This window comes from Myxine glutinosa, chromosome 11 (genome assembly GCF_964187855.1).
Source record: "Myxine glutinosa chromosome 11, kmMyxGlut1.1, whole genome shotgun sequence".
NCBI lineage: Eukaryota > Metazoa > Chordata > Myxini > Myxiniformes > Myxinidae > Myxine > Myxine glutinosa.
The window spans coordinates 36,074,528-36,094,140 of record NC_136271.1 but is presented as its reverse complement, the minus strand read 5'-3'; the positions used below and the strand labels follow the sequence as shown (position 1 = coordinate 36,094,140).

General features: G+C 42.8%; 1 protein-coding gene across 3 annotated transcripts in view; it reads left to right on the top strand.

Annotated features, from left to right (window-relative positions):
• LOC137436113 (uncharacterized) overlaps positions 1 to 19,613 on the top strand; it is a 150,617-nt gene that overhangs the window by 75,640 nt on the left and 55,364 nt on the right. For all 3 annotated transcript variants that reach the window (XM_078786566.1, XM_068129830.2, XM_078786565.1), the window contains exons 23-29: positions 8,433 to 8,524; positions 8,600 to 8,648; positions 9,186 to 9,256; positions 9,347 to 9,398; positions 9,484 to 9,518; positions 17,132 to 17,180; positions 17,524 to 17,686. In XM_078786566.1, coding sequence (XP_078642692.1) covers positions 8,433 to 8,524; positions 8,600 to 8,648; positions 9,186 to 9,256; positions 9,347 to 9,398; positions 9,484 to 9,518; positions 17,132 to 17,180; positions 17,524 to 17,686 — 511 coding nt within the window. The remainder of the gene's footprint in view (positions 1 to 8,432; positions 8,525 to 8,599; positions 8,649 to 9,185; positions 9,257 to 9,346; positions 9,399 to 9,483; positions 9,519 to 17,131; positions 17,181 to 17,523; positions 17,687 to 19,613) is intronic.

Below are 19,613 nucleotides of genomic sequence, written 5' to 3'. Positions count from 1 at the left end.
AAAGAGGCAATGTTTGTTTTTTTGCAAGTTTAATTGTAATATTTCTAATGGATGAGCAATATGTTTTCTGGTCACATCGGTATTGGAAACCACGCTGGTTTTTTTGGGTTTTTTTTTAACACATCGGTATAATAAACTCTAATTATTACAACTGCCCTTTTTCAAGATATTAATTTGAATGTCGATTGATTATTATTTACCGCAATTGTATTTGAAAGGAGGCCTATTTTAAGTTAAATCACATGACGAGCAAAGTTGAAAATGTTCGTTAGCCGAAATAACTTGGGGTTACACTTGGCTGGACCCTGACCAATAAACAACACCTGCAAAGTTGCAACGAGAAGGTCAGGGCATGGGTGAAACCTGTCCGGAAACTGACCGGATCATTATTGGGTTGCGGCACCTTGTGCACGACAACGCTCGTGTCCTTATATCCTCGACTGCAGAGTATTGTGTGCCAGTCTGGTCGATGAGTGCCCTACGAAAGCCATCGACGTTCAATTAAACCCCACAATGATAAGTGTCTGGAACCCTCGAGTCATCAAAGACTGAGTGGCCCCCTATCCTCTCCAATATTGCTCTGCCAGCTATTTGAAGGGATGTGCTACCATTCCCATACTTCAGCCGCATTTCGGCTACCGGTGTGTGGGTGTTTCCAGTGACATTACATAACGCTAAATCGATCAATGACAACTTTGTTCTGGGCAACCTTTATACAAATATGGAAGTATTTAACATGATGCATGTATTCAATACATTGGTGATAAAAGCAAATCACTTTGTTTAAACGTCGTCTTCGCATGGAACTGGTGACTGAAGAAAAAGTGACGTCATTAACTTCCCTGTGAAGACGTTTTTTTTGTATATTCATTTCCTTTAAATTGTGCAGTTTTAATAAAATGTGTTTTTATATTGATTAGAGCTGTAAAATAAATGTTGTAAAATAATAATGAAATATAGATTGCAAAAGTACAAAATTAATATTGTTTCTGCAGTTTTGATGACTATTCCGACATTGCTTTTTCCACAGACGCTTGATCTCATTTCCAAATGAAAGCTATTTAACTTATTTACAAATGATTCCACATTCCAAGCTGTTAGTCTGATGACGTCATTACAGGGATTCCCACTGCCGCCTGGTCTTATTGACAGGACACTGTACCGCCCTTACTTTTTATACCTCCACCGACAAAGTTTCCGGAGGCATTATCTTTTCAGGTTGTCCCTCCATCCGTCCATCCGTGATAGGTTTTCGTTACCGCAATAACTTGAGAACGGCTGAGGGGATCTTCGTCAAATTTGGTACAGGCATGTTTAATGATGTGAAGATTAACTGATTCGATTTGGGGGTCAAACAGTCAAAGGCTAAAGGTCAGAGGTCATGTTGGGTAAAAATCCTGTTACTGTGATAACTTGTGAGCCAGTGATGGGATTCTGACCAAATTTCATACAAGTATGCATTGTGATGCAAATATAAGAATATATTTGATTTTGGGGTCAATAGGTCAAAGTCTGTAATAGGTCTAACTTCAGACTGCTGAAATGACCTAATTCCAACTTGGTGCAGGTGTGTATATTGATGTAAAGATTAACTGATTATATTTTGGGGTCAGAGGTCATGTTAAGTAAAATTTGTTGCCATGCCAACTTGTGAACAAGTGATGGGATTTTGAACAAATTTGGAATAGGTGTATATATATATATATATATATATATATACACAATATAAAATTTCAAAACACACCTGGTCACAAGTGTGCCTCACTGACCGGATCCTCAGTCGAGGTCCTCGGCATCATCCCGTTTCGGCCCTTCAACCTCGATAGTCAGCTAAGGTGGGCCAGCAGGGGCACATACGCCTCCGCATGCAGCAGCTACACCTGGATGCGTACATACCCCCACCCCTAGCCAATGAGAGCACAGACTACAGCAACAAAACTGCCTCCTCTCCCAGAATCAACAGCCCCTCATCCACTCACTCACACACCAAAAAAAACAACAACAAAAAACAACCGACCACCACCCTTACAACATATGCACCACTCAAACAAAAACACATTCATGCAAAACACACACACACACCATTCACACATCCCCATTTCTCTTCCGCGCTCAGTCACTACCCCTTTAGACTGAAATGAACCACCACCCTCAACCGACACCGTTTGACGTGCCTCCATAAGCTTCCTCCATATCTAAAATGAGCCTTTCAAGGCAACCTGGGCCACTCTGTCACACATCCTCCTTCTTTCTGTCCCACACACTCCAAGCCAAGCAAGAATTGCAGAAAAGGAATTGCCAATATACCCTCTACACCCCACCTCAAATGGCTGACACGAAACTCGCCAACCCTTCTCCCGGCACTCTGCCTCCAGCTCACTGTACTTTCCTCTGTTCCTCTCGTGCACCTCCTCCATGTTATCTTCCCAAGGTACAGACAATTCCCCTAAGATGACCCGTCTTGTTGCACCTGACCAGATGACAATATCAGGCCGTAACCTTGTCACACAGATCTCCTCTGGGAATACCAATTGTGGCTTTAGGTCTGCCACCACCTGCCAATCACAAGCATCTGACAGCCCTCTTGCTTTCCACCTCCTCTTCTTTCCACCTCTTACCACTTGGCCTTCTTTGACAAACAACACCTCTCCCCCATCAGTCTCCTTCTCCACTCTTCTCTCTCTCGATCTCAGCACCTTGTTGCACCATCTGTACGACCACCACCAGCACCTGATCGTGCAGCCACTTGTATCTTCCTGCTGCCAATGCTACTGAGCATGCACTCGGTGCATGCTGCACCGTTCCCAAACCTCCACACGAGGAACATCTTTCCTCCTGCAACAACCCCCACAATCTCAAGTTTACTGGTGATGGAAGCACATCATACGTTGCCCACAACAGGAAACAACATTATTGGCTCCATTCTCCAAATCTCTTGCCACGTCAATGTCCTCACCCGCACACCTTTCCACCTAGTCCAGGCACCTTGCTGTGCTTGCTTGCTTATATATATATATATATATATATATATATATATATATATAGATATATATATATGTGTATATATATGTATATGTGTATATATACACTACCGGTCAAAAGTTTTAGAACACCTCAATTTTTCCAGTTTTTATTGAAATTTACGCAGTTTAATGTCCAGTGAATAACCTGAAATGGTACAAAGGTAAGCATTAAACTGCTTGAGGTTTAAAAAAAAGTTTAGGTTAGCAAAAACGGGAAAATAATGTAAATTGCACAGTTATATTGTAAAAAAGGCCTTCTTCAGGAAACAAGTAATGGGTTAACAATTTACAGCTGTTCTGCAGCAATGTAAGTAAATTAAGCCTTGAAAGTTGATGCAAACAATATTCCTACAGGTGTCCCAACCTCTGCTGATTACTTGATTACAAACCCCCTGTCTGTGTAAAAAGCAGTATTGGAACAGACTGTTATTACACCCTCTGATGCATTATTTTGACAATATTGCACTGCAGAATGAATGAATGAATGAATGAATGAATTCATTCATATTCATTGATGCATTATTTTGACAATGGAAGTAGTATATTGGAAACTGGAGGAAACTCTGGTAGGAAGAGGTCTGGCAGACCCAAAGCGACAACAGAATCAGAAGACAAGTTTGTGAGAGTCAACAGCTTGCGTGATCGGTGGCTCACAGGACAACAGCTTCAAGCACAGCTTAACACTGGTCGAAGTAAGTAAGTCTCAGTTTCAACTGTGAAGAGAAGACTCCGAGCTGCAGGTTTGACAGGTCGAGTGGCAGTAAGAAAGCCATTGCTAAGATGGCAAAATAAGAAAAAGAGGCTTGCCTGGGCCATGAAGCACTGCCAGTGGACTATTGAAGACTGGAAGAAGGTCTTATGGACCGATGAATCAAAATTTGAAATCTTTGGTTCATCACGCAGGGTTTTTGTATGCCGTCGAGTCGGAGAAAGGATGGTTCCTCAGTGTGTGACATCAACTGTCAAACATGGAGGAGGAAGCGTGATGGTCTGGGACTCTTTTGCTGGATCCAGAGTCGGTGCCTTGCACAAAGTGACTGGCACCCTGAACCAAAAGGGCTACCACAGCATTTTGCAGCGCCATGCAATACCCTCGGGTGTACGCCTAGTTGGTCAGGGGTTCATCCTACAGCAAGATAATGACCCTAAACACACCTCAGGCTTTGTCAAAACTACCTTCGAGGAAAAGAACAAGACGGTAGGCTTCAAATCATGGAATGGCCAGCCCAGTCTCCAGACTTGAATCCTATCGAGCTGGTTTGGGATGAACTGGACAGAAGGGTGAAAGCAAAGCAACCTACAAGTGCAACACATTTGTGGGAACTTCTGCAACAGTGTTGGGAAGAACTTCCTGAACAATATTTGATTTCCATAGTAGAAAGAATGCCACGAGTGTGTTCGGCGGTTATATCTCTAAAGGTGGCTACTTTGCTGAGTCAAAAATTTAAATTACATTTTGTTGAACAAAATGATTCTATGATTTCTTTTTCATCTCCAATTGTTTATTTGCTCTATGCTTAATTTCAGAGTACATTGAGATATTAAACTGCATAAATTTCAACAAAAACTGGAAAAATTGAGGTATTCTAAAACTTTTGACCGGTAGTGTATATGATGCACAGATTAACTGATTGGATTATGGCATCAAGAGGTTAGAGGTCATGTCAGTTAAAAATGTGATGTGACACCAGCTCAATGGATTAAAATAAAACTTGGTACAAATATGTATCGTTATGTAATAATGTGGGCGGAGTTTTATCGGTCGATGTCGTGACGCCGAAGTGTGTCATTCTAGTTCAAATATAGTTTGTGATAACTGAAAAAAAACAACGGGATATATTGGATGAAATATGTATTTATTGCATTATTATATGAAATATGGGGAGGCGAGGGGTCTTCATCAAGCGCTAAATAATTTACAGGGTGTCTGAAGCATTATGTATCCTTGCAGATGTGTGGGGGGTGTCAGATTTAGGAAAAAAATGCATCGTGTAATTTTGAATGACCTTTGATACCAAAGTCGTGTCAGCTTTATACTGTCAATGACCAAATCATACAGGTTGCTTCTGACAAACCAGACGTGATCTGCTTAACAGAAACTTTCCTCCTTCATGATGTCTCTGATTCCTTGGTATCTCTCCCAGGTTACTCCCTCCTCCGGTATGATAGACCTGAGCCTCGTCCTGGAGGTGGGGTTGCTATCTTTATAAAAAAACTCTCTTCCTCACTCGCCCTGCACTGCCCTCTCTCCACCTCACCCCCAGGAATACCTTTGGCTATGGCTTCCTCTTCGCTCCCACCTTTTGTTCATATGTGTGTTGTACCGTCCACCAAACAGTGATGACTCCATCTACATCTCGCTGTCTGATAACATGGACCAACTTCTATCTACCCATCCCAACTCTCTCTTCCTCATATGTGGTGATTTCAATTGTCACCATGCCAGTTGGCTGGGTGTGGGTACCTCTCACCAGCCATGGCTCTTCAGCAAAGGACTTCTGTGACTCACTGGGACTGACACAATCTGTCAATTTCCCGACCCGGATCTCAATCAACGGAGCATCTTCTCTTCTGGACTTGGTTATGACTAACTTCCCTGAAAATGTGTGCTGCTCTTCTTCTGCTTCAATCGGCTCATCTGATCATGTGCTTGTTAAAGTGGACATCTCTCTGACCATTCTCAGAGAGCCTCCTCAGCGTCGACGAGTCTGGCATTTCACTCAGGCCAACTGGCATGGTCTTCAAGCAGCCATCAATCATCTGGACTGGTCTCCCATCTCTACCGCCTCTGACATCAACTCATCCTGGGAATTCTTCCAAAGTAAACTGCTCTCTCATGCACAGATTTATCCCATCTCGTCTTCAGTTGTCATACCCTTCCTCCCGTCCATGGTACACGGAATCTTGTGGTGAGGCTATTGCCCAGAAACAACTTGCTTTCGTCTCCTGGAAAGCAAATCCAACAGAAGGAAATCTCATTTCCTTTCACAAAGCCCGAAACAAGTGTGTGTCCACCCTCAGGAGAGCCAGGAAACAATATCTCTCCGTTCTCAGGACAGAACTCTCTTATCAGTCTCCCTCTTCCAAATCCTGGTGGTGTCTGGTCAAATCTGTTTCTGGTGTTTGTTCCCCCTCCATCCCCTCCCTCACCTCAAACGGCCACACGGCTGACTCCGCGCGTGAAAAAGCTGAATGACTCAACTCGGTGTTTGCCTCTAAATCTTGTGTCCCAAACCCATCCCTCTCTGTACCCACCGTACCCAGTCGTACCCAGCTGCTCCTGGACTCTGTGTCCTTTCCTCCTGACAAGGTGGAAAAGTTTCTGTCAACCCTCGACTCTGATTCTGCAACTGGACCTGACGGCATCAGCCCACGGGTCCTAAAATCTTGTTCTTCCGCTCTTTCACTCCCTCTCTGTTCTCTTCACACTCTCTTTTGCTCAAGGTCATCTGCCATCTGCTTGGAAATCTGCCAACATCACCGCTTTGCACAAAAAAGGTGCAAAAACAGATCCCAGCAACTACAGACCAATCAGCCTTCTCTCAATTATCAGTAAAGTCATGGAATCCATCATTGCTTCAGATATGAAATCTTTCCTCTTCTCCAATGGCCTGATCTCTGATCATCAATTTGGTTTCAGACCTGGTCACTCTACTCTGGACATGCTGCTACTGCTTTCTCAGCAATGGATGGAGGTCCTCAATGCCAAACAGGAAATTAGAGCTGTCTCCCTTGACATATCACGTGCCTTCGATACGGTCTGGCACCCCGCTCTGCTCACCAAACTCTCCTCTGTTGGTATCCATGGAAATCTCCACGCATGGCTGGCGGACTTCCTCTCTAGTCGTAGTCAGCGTGTGGCCCTGAATGGGTTTCTCTCATCTCCTCTTCCTGTTCAGGCTGGAGTTCCCCAAGGCAGTGTTCTGGGCCCTGTGCTTTTTCTGGTCTTCATCAATGATCCCTCCGACTCTTGAAAATCCTCTCTATCTCTTTGCTGATGACTCTACTCTCTGTCGCTCCATTCTTCATCCCTCAGATCGGCAGTCTGCAGCCGCCTCACTCTCTGCAGACCTGGACAAAATCACAGACTGGGCAAACAAGTGGAACATGTCTTTCAATCCTGACAAATCTCACACTCTTACGATGTCTCTCCGAAAAGACCGACTGGACAACCCTCCCATCTACTTTCTGAATAATCCTCTCCGAGAAGTTGTCACTCAAACTTTTGGGTCTCACTATCTGCCATGATCTTTCCTGGGAAAACCACATTTCAAATCTGGCCTCCAAAGCCAGTCGCCGACTGGGCATCCTCCGTCGTGCGAAGTCCTTCCTTGGCACACCTGAGCTCCTCACCACGTACAAGGCTTTCATCCGCAGCTCAATGGAATACTGCTCTCCCCTCTGGGCTGGTGCTCCTGCCTCACACCTAGCTCGTCTTCACGCTGTTGAAAGCAAAGCATTCAGAATCATTGGAATCTCCCACGATGAAGCTAACTCCAAGGGCCTCTCACTCACTCACCGCAGGCAGGTTGGTGGTATTTCCGTCTTCTACCGACTACTCTCTGGCCTTGCCCCCCCCCCCCCCCCCCCGCTCTCTCTGGGCTCTGTCCCGCAAATATTCCTACAGGTCGCACAAGATCTGCCTGCAACCCTCTTATGGTTAAACTGCCAAAATCAACTCTCTGCTCACCTTCACTCCTTCATTCCTCTTTTCTCCCGCCTCTGGAACAAACTCCCTCACTCTTCAATCCCACTCCACCCTCCAGGTCTTTAAAACAGCTGTTCACCACCATCTCTTATCTTCCCCCATCCAAAACCTTGATCTTTTCTATCCCCGATAATTTCACCCCAATTCCACTTTTTGAAATACCAACTTCTGTCCTGGAAGTCCTTGGTGTCCTTGTGTTTTATACTTCTCCCACTCCTCCCCCCGAGCCCTCTCCCTCCCACACATCGCCCTGCTCTTAGATGTTGTGTGCTCTCAAGTTGTTGTGTGCTTCCCCTTCTCTCCCCATCTTGTCTTCCGCTCCCTCTTTTTATATATTTTGTTTGTCTGGTTGATTTGTTTGTGAAGTAAATGTCAGCTCTTTCACGAGCCTCGATTCAGTATACTAAAAAATAAGAAGCTTTTGGAAATATGGAGATTGTGTATCTCCCAGTCATGTGGGGAGGAAAGTTGGCTTGCGGGGTTATACCTGTGTGTGCAGGTTATACGTGCTTGAAATTTTCCTTGAACACTTTTTCCCTAGGTGCGGGTACACAAGGGGTGGGTTACTTACCTGAAAATATGGTAATTTAAGTGAATGGTGGTCTTACAGAATTTACACGTTTGTGTTGTATTGTGAAAGGAAATGAATTATTCATCAAATTTAGTTAACTGTCTTATGCTGTATTAATTCCCCTCTCAAGGAGCCTGAATCGGGAAGCTCAATAAAATTGGCCAGACCAAGTGATGTTGTTCGCTCTGTGGCTCAGAAGTACACTGAAGGCCCCAGGAAAAGGTAAATAGACTTTATCCAGTTATTATTTGTAATATTAAAATGTTTTCTGTTGACACCAGCATTCTTTCTATGCAGGCTTCGGGGGAATAGAGGTCCACAGGATGCAAACAACACTTCTGAGAAAGTATGTAATTATTTGTACCCCGAGATTATTTTTTTTGTCAGAGCTCTCTCCACCATGCCAACATAAGGAGCCATGAACCATTTAAAGATGGCTTATCCAAAATATATGTTAAAATTTCACCAATCTTCGTGCCAGGAAGTCACAACTTGTGGCGCATGGTACTAAAGTACACTATGGTATGCTCGGCTACAGAAATACCAATTCGGCCTGACTTAGTTTTAGAGAAAATACTTTGCATCCTTCTTCTAGGATTTTTAAATAAACAAATGTCCTAGTGATCACTTCGGTCATATATTTTCTTGTCCACTTTATGTAAATCCCCAAAACGTAAATTCATTGTGATGAGAAATAACTTTTCCGGTTTTCTCTTGCATTTTTTTTTTTTTCCTTTTTTTTTTTTAATGTCGGCACATGACCTCAGTTTATGCATCTATTTGATTTGTAGTTTCATGACGTTTGACATATCGACTTTAATGATTGTGCTGCGGAATTTTTTTTCCCCATGTTTTAACTTTGAAACATCCTTTTATTCCTTAGGCTATTGACTATGTTGACATGAAAACATTAACTGCACGGCAGCGGAGCATGCCAATGCCATCTCGGAAAAGGTTTTTTCTTTTTCTTTTCTATAGTAATCTTTTGTCAACATATTTCCATGTGACTTGCTTGCCAGTGTCGATTCAAAATTCTCTTTGTAGGACTTCTGGTGGTGTTTACGATCTCCAGCAGAATGGATCTGAAAACCTTTCTGTGAGTTTTTTATAACGATTTTCCAGAATTGTTGATACATATTTTGAGTTTGATCTTGAGAATCTCATCATTTGATTTCTTCCAGACCACTGATAAAACAACCCATGGAGGCACAAAAAGGTACATTTTAGTGTTTAATGAAGTATGCAGTGTTTGCATTTTAGCCATTTCTTTAAATGTGAAAGAATTGTGGGTGGTGGAAGAAGTTTTTGTGAATTACTTCAGTGTAACATTCGTGTTGAACAATATCCATTGTCATTTTGTGTGATTATTTTATTATTACTTAGAATTGTGACTCCAGTGCATTTTTTTCCTGAGCAAGTTTCAGTTTAATATAGTAAAGGGTATGGGAAAAAAAGTCTGAAAATCTACAGGTGGGACAGACAGACAGATGGATGGATGGATGGATGGACAGACAGACAGAGAACAAACATAGAGTCCCCTCCGGTGAAACTGGTAGGGGACTGATAATGCATCAATACCCTCCCCACTCCAAGCGTTCAAATCTGTTTCTGGTGTTTGTTTCCCCTCCAATCCCCTCCCTTATCTCAAATGGCTACACCAATACTGCTCGTGAAAAGGCCAAATGCCTCAAATCTGGGCTTGCTTCCAAATCTTGTGTCCCAAACCCATCGCTCTCTGTGCCCACCTTACCCAGTCAAACCCAGCTGCTACTGGACTCTGTGTCCTTCTCTCATGACAAGGTGACGTTTCTGTCAAACCTCGAATCTGATTCTGCAACTGGACCAGACGGCATCAGCCCACAGGTCCTAAAATCCTGCTCTGCCACTCTTTCACTCCCTCTCTCTGTTCTCTTCACACTCTCATTTGTTCAAGGTGATCTGCCATCTGCTTGGAAATCGGCCAACATTACCGCTTTACACAAGAAATGTGCAAAAACACATCCTTGCAATTACAGACCAATCGGCCTGCTCCCAATAATCAGCAAAGTCATGGAATCCATCATCGCTTCCGATGTTACATCCTTCCTATTCTCCAATGGCTTGATCTCTGATATCAAGTTGGATTCAGACCAGGTAATTCTACTCTGGACATGCTGCTTCTGCTTTCTCAACAATGGATGGAGGTCCTCAATGCCAAACAGGAAATCAGAGCTGTCTCCCTTGACATATCACGTGCCTTCAATACGGTCTGGCACCCCACCCTGCTCACCAAACTCTCCTATGGTATCCATAGAAATCTCCACGCATGGCTTGCGGACTTCCTCTCCAGTCGCAGTCAATGTGTGGCTCTCAGTGGAATTCTCTCATCTCTTCCTGTCCAGGCTGGAGTTTCCCATGGCAGTTTCTGAGCCCTGTGATTTTTCTAATCTTCATCAATGATCTCTCTGACTCTCTGGAAAATCCTCTTTATATTTTTCCTGATGACTCTACTCTCTGCCGCTCCACCTCTCATCTCTCCGATTAGCAGGCAGCAGCCTCTTCACTCTCTGCAGACCTGGAAAATAAATCACAAGTTAGTCAAACACTTGGAACATGTCTTTTAATCCTGACAAATCTCACACTCTCAATATGTCTCTGAAAAGACGTCTGGAAAACCCTCCCATCAACTTTCTCAACAATCCTCTCGAAGAAGTTCTGTCACTCAAGCTTTTGGGTCTCACTATCTGCCATGATCTTTCCTGGGAAAACCACATTTCAAATCTGGCCTCCAAAGCGAGTCGCCGACTGGGCATCCTCCGTCGTGCGAAGTCCTTCCTTGGCACACCTGAGCTCCTCAACACATACAAAGCTTTCATTCGCTTGAAAGAATACTGCTCTCCCCTCTGGGCTGGGGCTCCCACCTCACCTAGCTCGGCTTCACTCTGTAGAAACCAAGGCTTTTAGAATCATTGGTATCATGTGATGAAGTTTATTCTGAGGGCCTTTCACTCTCTCACCGCAGACAGGTTGGTGGTCTTTCTATCTTCTACCAACTCCTTTCCGGCCTAACTCCCCCTGCTCTGTCTGTAGTCTGTCCCCAAATATTCCTGCAGGGTGCACAAGGTCTGCCATCAATCCTCTTCTGGTGAAACTGCCAAAATCAAGACTCTGCTCACCTTCAATTTTTTATTCCTCTTTTTTTCACGCCTCTGGAACAAACTCCCACAATATTTTCAATCCCACTCCTCCATCCAGGTCTTTAAACCAGCTGTTCACCACCATCTCATATTTTTCCCCATCCAAAACCATGATCTTTTCTACCCCCTTTAATGCACCCCAAACCCATGGCCTTCAAATTCCCTGTTTTCTTTCCTGAGAGTCCAAGTGTCCATCTTGTTTATTCCATGGACCCCTCCGGCTTCCATAGATCCCCCGATGTCCCTGTTCCCTACTGTTGTTGTGCTTCCCTCTCTCTCCCCCTCTTGTCTCCTGCTCCCATTATTCTATGTTCTATGTGTTAGCTCTCATACGAGCCTTGACTTCGTGTACGAAAAGGCCACATGCCCTCCCACCACCACCTATCAAAAGTCCATTAGCCGTCCCACCCACACAGCCTCTATCTTTCCCGTCTTTGCTCTCCCCACCGCCATCCCAAACCCAACTGTGTCCTTCCCTCCTCACCCTCCTCTCGCTCTTAAAAGCAAATGGACATTCCCACATCGATCATTACATGTTTCATCATTCCCTCATCTAAACAGAGAAATATTTAACGTTTTCACCTACCCCATCATGCTATCATGGACTTCACACAAACCGCATTTGAAGCAGCTCCTACATGTCGTGGGCCATTAGGGTTGCCTGTCCAACTCACAATCCCACGAGATATGCGGAAACCACTTGGAAATGCAACTCTCAAATGACCTTGAGACTCTAAACCAATTATCTTCTTCCTGATGCATATATACACATCGTTAAAAGTAAATAATAATAGATGGTTTCTTTCACAATGTCACGACATTCCCGGACGTCCTCGGACAAAGACCTTTATAATGACATGGATTTTATGGTCCTTGAGTAGTTTAAGAGAAAATATTCGGAAATTATACCAAGGACCTGTGTGACCTCCACGGTAAAAGCCCTGCTTGAAAGAATGCCGTAGTTATTTGGGCGGTGTATGTACAACAGACTGCTGCCTCGATCGCCAAGGCTTATCTTCACAAGGCCCGTAATGTCTGTCGACTCAAAACCCTTTTAACTGTCGCTTTGGTCATTTTACACTGAAGGGCAAACTTGTAGGGCGGACATGCCGATTGTGAATGACAGCCCTGAAGATGTCTGACTTCACATATCAGTAAGCAACAACATGGCAGCCGTATTATTTTTCAGGTTGACATCGTGGGTGGAGTCAGGCGAACTGTCCAACCCATGGGTGGAGCAGATTGTTAAACACAGATGGATGGATGAACAAGTGTATTATGTAGATGTGTCTAGAGACTCTAGAATGTAGCCATGACTTTCATCTTTGTTTGAAATTTAAATTGCTCCCCTTGTACAGATCAGAACTAATTTATTTTTATGCACGCATCAAAACTTGTGGAAGAGCAGACCAGGGAGCAATTGATCAATGCAAAAATGTGAAAAGATAAATCGGTGGTACAACAACAAACGGATGCACTACAGTTCCATGAAACTAATGGTCAGAGAAGGGTGGGATTGGGGTCTCAGCAGGTGTACTAAGGCTCCTTTGTAGAGATGAGACCATTAGGTGGCAGTGGTCAACATACTTGAAATATTGGAGGGAAGAGCTCAGGACAATGCATCCAAGAAGATGGTTCCACAGATGAGAAAAGAGGGAGTTTTTTTTTGTTTGTTTTTTATTTTTTTATATACAAGATCGAGGCTCGTGAAAGAGCTAACATTAATCGCACAGAAAGACAAACCGACACATAAAACACAAAATAAGGGGAGCGGTAGACAAGATGGGGAGAGAGGGGGAAGGACACAAACACAACATTTGAGAGCAGGGACATTGAGACAAATGTGGGAGGGAGAGGGCTTGGGGGGAGGTGGGAGAGGTATAAAACATATGGACACTGCAAGGACTTCCAGGAAAGAAGTTGGTATTTCAAAAAAGTGTATCTGGGGTGAATTAGCGGGGGTAGAAAATATCAAGGTTTTGCATGGGGGAAGATAAGATAAGAGATGGTGGTGAACAGCTGTTTTAAAGACCTGGAGGGAGGAGTGGGATTGAAGGGAGTGGGGGAGTTTGTTCCAGAGGCGGGAGAAAAGGGGAATGAAAGAGTGAAGGTGAGCATAGAGCCTAGATTTTTTCAGTTTAACCATAAGAGGGTTGCTGGCAGATCTTGTGCGACCTGTACGAATATTTGGGGGACAGAGCACAGAGAGAATTGGGGGAGCAAGGCCGGAGAGGAGTCAGTAGAAGACAGAGACCACCAACCTGCCTGCGGTGAGTGAGTGAAAGGCCCTTGGAGTTGGCTCCATCGCAGGAGATTCCAATGATTCTGAAAGTTTTGGTTTCAACAGCGTGAAGCCGAGCTAGGTGTGAGGCAGGACCACCGGCCCAGAGGGGGGAACAGTATTCCATTGAGCTGCGGATGAAAGCCTTGTATGTGGTGAGGAGCTCAGGTGTGCCGAGGAAGTACTTCGCACGACGGAGGATGCCCAGTCGACGACTGGCTTTGGAGGCCAGCTTGGAAATGTGGTTTTCCCAAGAAAGATCATGGCAGATAGTGAGACCCAAAAGCTTGAGCGACAGAACTTCTTCGAGAGGATTGTTGAGAAAGTAGATGGGAGGGTTTTCCAGTCGGTCTTTTCAGAGAGACAAAGGAAGAGTGTGAGATTTGTCAGGATTGAAAGACATGTTCCACTTGTTTGACCAGTCTGTGATTTTGTCCAGGTATGCAGAGAGTGAGGAGGCTGCAGACTGCCGATCTGAGGGATGAAGAATGGAGCGGCAGAGAGTTGAGTCATCAGCAAAGAGATAGAGAGGATTTTCCAGAGTCGGAGAGATCATTGATAAAGACGAGAAATAGCACAGGGCCCAGAACACTACCTTGGGGAACTCCAGCCAGAACAGGGTTGTGAAAGAATGGACATGAGCATTGAGTTTAAACCTTTTTTTTTTTTTTATCGATTTTTTAATTATTATTCACAATCTAAGCTTATTGAAGAATGAGGTGCAAGAGGGTAAAGAGAGAATGAAAAAAAAGAAGATCAGAGGGCTGAGAAAATGGAGAAATGGATGGAGCAAGACCGGAGGCGTGAGAGTGAAGAAAACTTAACCTTAAAAACTGAGGCCACTAACCTGTATGTGATGAGAGAACAACAGGCCTTATGTATTTTGCCTCATTGCAGGAGATGTCAATGATTAGACCTTGAGATTCCAAAGAATCCAAGAGAAAGATGTGATGTGGGGTATCCAAACCATAAGGGAGAGCTGTACTCCATTGAGCTATGGACAAAGGCCATGCAGGCTGAGCGATTCTTATTTTTCAATGAATCACTTGGTATGTGTGATAAAAGATCTTTAGTATGTGGCTGGTTTCGGAGGCAAGCTGTAATATATGGTTAGCCCAGGGAGAGATTATGGCTGATGATGTTGTTTTTTTGGTGTGGCTGTCTTTCAGTCTTAAGGGGTGACAGGTTGAGACAGATTTCCCAGGATTTAGAGACTTGTTCAGCTTGTTAGACCAGCATCTAATGATTTCCAAATCAGCAGAGGGGTGACATAGATGTAGTCTGTCAGTAGGATATGATACTGTGAGACATAACGTGTATGCATCTGCAAAAACGGAGAGAAGGTTTTTCAGAGCATTGGAGAAATGTTTGCATGAGAAAGAAGACTGGGCCTAAGACATATTTTGGGCACTCCAACCTACAATGTGGGAAGAAGGGAAAGGATTCAGTTTATAGCAACGTGCTGACTCCGAGTGGAGGAAGTCAGCCAGTTATGAAGGTGGCTTTGTGTGCTGCAGGCAACGAGCTTTGGAAACAGGGTAGAATGCCAGATTGTTGAGTGTGCAGGGAGACTGTGCTGCCCTCTTGTTTGAGATTTTGTGCTTCTTGCAATCGCTGGGTAGAAGCAGCATATGCAAAGCTAAGTGACTGGGCCAGAATCCAAATAGACATACAAGGACACATGAATAATTTTAACGTAGGAACTAGCCATTTGTCCCATCGTGCCCAGTTTATAGACTTCCATGGTGGTGGTGCTTTTTACTCTTGCTTTTACTGTGTGTTGGGTGCCTTTTATAGGTATCGACATATTCAAACTATGTACCTAAAGTGCATAAATAAAGTATTCACACCCCTTGACCTTTTTCACATTTTGTTGTTACAAACATTTCTTTTTAAAATGCATTAAATTGAGATTATTTTTTTTGTTAGAGCTGAAAAAAATACCCCATAATGTCAAAGTGGAATTTTTATAGCAATTTTTACAAAATAAAAAGAAATTAAATACAGAAATATTTAATATCAATAAGTATTCAACCCTCTGAGTCAATACCTTGGAGAAGCAGCTTTGGCAGCGATTACAGCTTGGAGTCTTCTTGGGTATGTCTATCAACTTTGCACATGTGGATTTGGGGAGTTTCTCCCATTCTTCCTTGCAGATTTGCTCAAGCTCTGTCAAGTTGGATGGGGAGCATCAGTGAACAGCAATCTTCAAGTCTTTCTACAGATTCTCAATGGGATTCGAGTCTGGGCTTTGACTGGGCCACTCAAGGACTTTCACGTTCTTGTTCTGAAGCCATTTCAATGTTGCTCTGGCTGTATGCTTGGGGTCATTGTCCTGTTTAAACATAAATTTTCACTGTTCTGTTGGAATCTAAAGGATTTGCCTGTATTTGCCTCCATCCATTGTTCCCTCTATCCTTACAAGTCTCCCAGTCCCTGCCGCTTAAAAGCATCCCCTTTGCATGATGCTGCTACCACCATGCTTCACGGTGGGGATGGTGTTAGATGGGTGATGAGCTGTGCTAGGTTTCTGTCAGACGTAGCGCTTTTCATTCAGGCCAAAGAGTTAAATTTTTGTCTCATCAGACCACAGAATATTTTGCCTTATGCTCCGAGTCTTTCACGTGCCTTTTTGCAAACTCTTTTGCTCAGTTGCTCAGTTTGGTTGGACGGTCAGCTCTAGGAAATTTCAACAGTAGCAATTGTTTTATACCCTTTCCCAGATCTATGCCTCCTCACAATTCTATCTCGTCATTCTACAGACAGTTCCTTGGACTTCATGGTCGAGTTTCTGCTCTGATATGCACTGTCAACTGTGGGACCTTGTATAGAAAGGTGTGTTTCTTTCTAAATCATGTAAAATCAATTGAATTGGCCACAGGTGGACTTCAATCAAGTTGTAGACATTTCAAGGATGATAAAAGAAAATTGGATGCTCCTGAGCTCAAATTTGGATTGTCGTAGCAAAGGGGTTGAATACTTATTGACTCAAAACATTTCAGCTTTTAATTTTTACTTATTTTGTAAAATTTTCATAAAAACAAAACAAAACAAAAATCCACTTTGATATTATGGGGTATTGTGTAGTTCAGTGACAGAAAAAATCTCAATTTAATCTATTTTAAATTCAGGCTGTAACACAATAAAAAAGTCAAGGGGTGTGAATACTTTCTGAAGGTTCTGTATTCACTGAGGCTAAACCTATAACTGATGCAGTGAAAGCCAAGTGTACAAAATTTTTTTTTCATATTTTGTTATTCAACCAAACAGGCTCCACTGCAGATTACCGTTAATTTTGTAGCATTTGAAAGCAATTGTTTATTGTATTATTGAAATGCCAAAAGTTTCTTAATGTTAAGCGTTTTCCTTTAGACAGACAAGGAGGACAGCTCCAGTTCAGGCAGCCTCAGTGCCAAAAAAGGTAAATATTTATTCCAAACCTTATTATACACAGAAAATGAGGCTTGTAAAAAGAGCGAAACAGTGTAAAGAAGGTATGTTAACAATGCTCCCAGTGGTAGTGCAAAAGAACAAGTGTACTTGGCAAGAACATAAAGATTATTGACCGTTCTAAACATTGAAAGTACAACAGTATAGATTATACTGCACAGAGCATATAGATTGTCACCCACAAAATTTTCAATCGTGCTAACTACAGTTGCAATATCTTTTTTGTTACGAAATGATAGTACTTTGGATTGCAGCAACCAATAGCTTTGTCCTATGCAAGTGTGATGCCATCGAATTGTTACTGTTCCCTTTAGGCCAGCCGGCTTCGCTTTAAGCACATGTTTGAGGACACGGAGAGTGATGTCCCCGGCTCGGGGAGCGAACCAAGTTGGTTGGCTGATTTGGACCGCAGATCTCAGCCCAACTTGAAAGTTTATACTTCAAATAAAAATTCTGTCTGCAAGCGGAATTCTAATGGTACAAGACGTTTCTTTTTGGGTGTCTTTTTACACATAAATTTGGGCCGTAAAGCCACACAAATAGAAAGGAGTAGGTTCGAAAGAAATGGGACTTTGAAGTGATAAAGAAATAGACATTTAGGGGAATGAAAGCAGAACAGCTGGATTATCACCACTTTCTCACACCTTCCCCACACCACCTCAAAAATGCTTGCATGAGCCTCCTCCGAGCAAATTCCTCCGTTTTTTTTAAGAATGTAATTTTGACTGGTATTAGCAGGAATTGGGCTCTAGGTGTGTGTGTGTGTGTGTGTGTGTGTGTGTGTGTGTCTGTGTGTGTGTGTGTCTGTGTGTGTGTGTGTCTGTGTGTGTGTGTGTCTGTGTGTGTCTGTGTGTGTGTGTGTCTGTGTGTGTCTGTGTGTGTCTGTGTGTGATAACCCATTATGCGACACCTCTTTATACCATTCCTTCTTTCCCTCATCAATCAATTTTTCAACAAACCTTTATTATTAGAATATGGAGAAGACTAACAATTGTGTCAAAATGTCAAATGGTAAAATTACAGTAAGTACCAATAGTCCTTATGAACCCAACAGCTGGGTTTTGTAATCGCACCTGTGTTTCTTTATTTACCATTTGAGGTTTTCCCAACAAATTTTCAACAAATATTTATTATGAGAATATGGAGAACACTAATAAATAAATTTTACATTTTTACCTCCTCCACCGATGGAGGGTGTCTTCACCCATGTCCGTTTGTAGGTTTATTTTTCTGCCTGTTTGTTTGTGAACAGGATGTCTCAAAACTTGTGGACGTATTCGGCCAGAATTTGGTGGAGAGGTTGGGTATGTGACGAGGACAAATCAATTCGATTTTGATGAAGATCCGGATCTGGATCCGGATACGAGAATTTAAAGATTTAAAAAATGATTCTTCACCATTGAGTGATTGGGCCAAAAACTATATTTAGGATAATATTTTAAAAAGGTTGTGGTTGACTTATGACAACTAGGTGGATGAGTTGGGTGTGACAAGAACAAGCCTATTATATTTTTGTTCAGGTCCGGATCCAGATCCGACCCATCAGTGGGATGCAAAACGTAAGCTGTTCAGCCTGGCGGATGTATGCTCTCTACAGTGTCGTTCTAGTTAAAAAATCTGTTTTCATCAAATTTACTTTGGATACAAAGCGGACGTGGACGCGGGCTTTGCATTTTGAGATGCTTTCTATTATTTTTATTTATTTATTTATTGTTTCCTTCCTCTTCATGCCATCTGCTTTGTCCTTATCCATTTATTTGTCCCTTGTTTGCCTGTTGTTTTTCTATGCCCTGCCTGCACATGTTGGTGCATTGAACCATAATCTTCCATTTAACCAGACTTATACGGGTCAATACAGTATATGAAAAATAAGGGCCTAACCCCAAAAAAAATTATAATAAAGGTTTTTTTGTTTTAGGTGTATCATTAGGTTGTACTAGACCCCTGAAAAAAAGTTTACCAAAATTTGACTCTGGGAAAGTGGTTAATTAGCATATTTTCAAAATGGCACCCCCAAAATTTTCAATGTACAGAAAAAAAAATTCTTGTTCAATTTAGACCCTATAAATGTATTACAAATAGATAGAAACATGGTTGCTTTACCTAATGAACACATCAGAAAATTTATATGACGTCATTGTGACGTCATAATGACGTTGCTGTCTCAATTACGTCATATGATATCATGAATCATTACTGTTTTTCCTTACTACCAAGACTTAAATAAATATTTTTTGTTTCAGGATTTGAAACTGGATAACGGAGAGCTTGACGAAGACGTCTGCCCAATTTGCAAAGCGAGTTTGGAAGACGCCAAGGACACTGATGTTTCCAAACTTTCAAGGAAGGGTGTTGAAAAAATCAACAAATCAAGCCAAGAAAGGGGTTGTGATGTTGTCGCAAG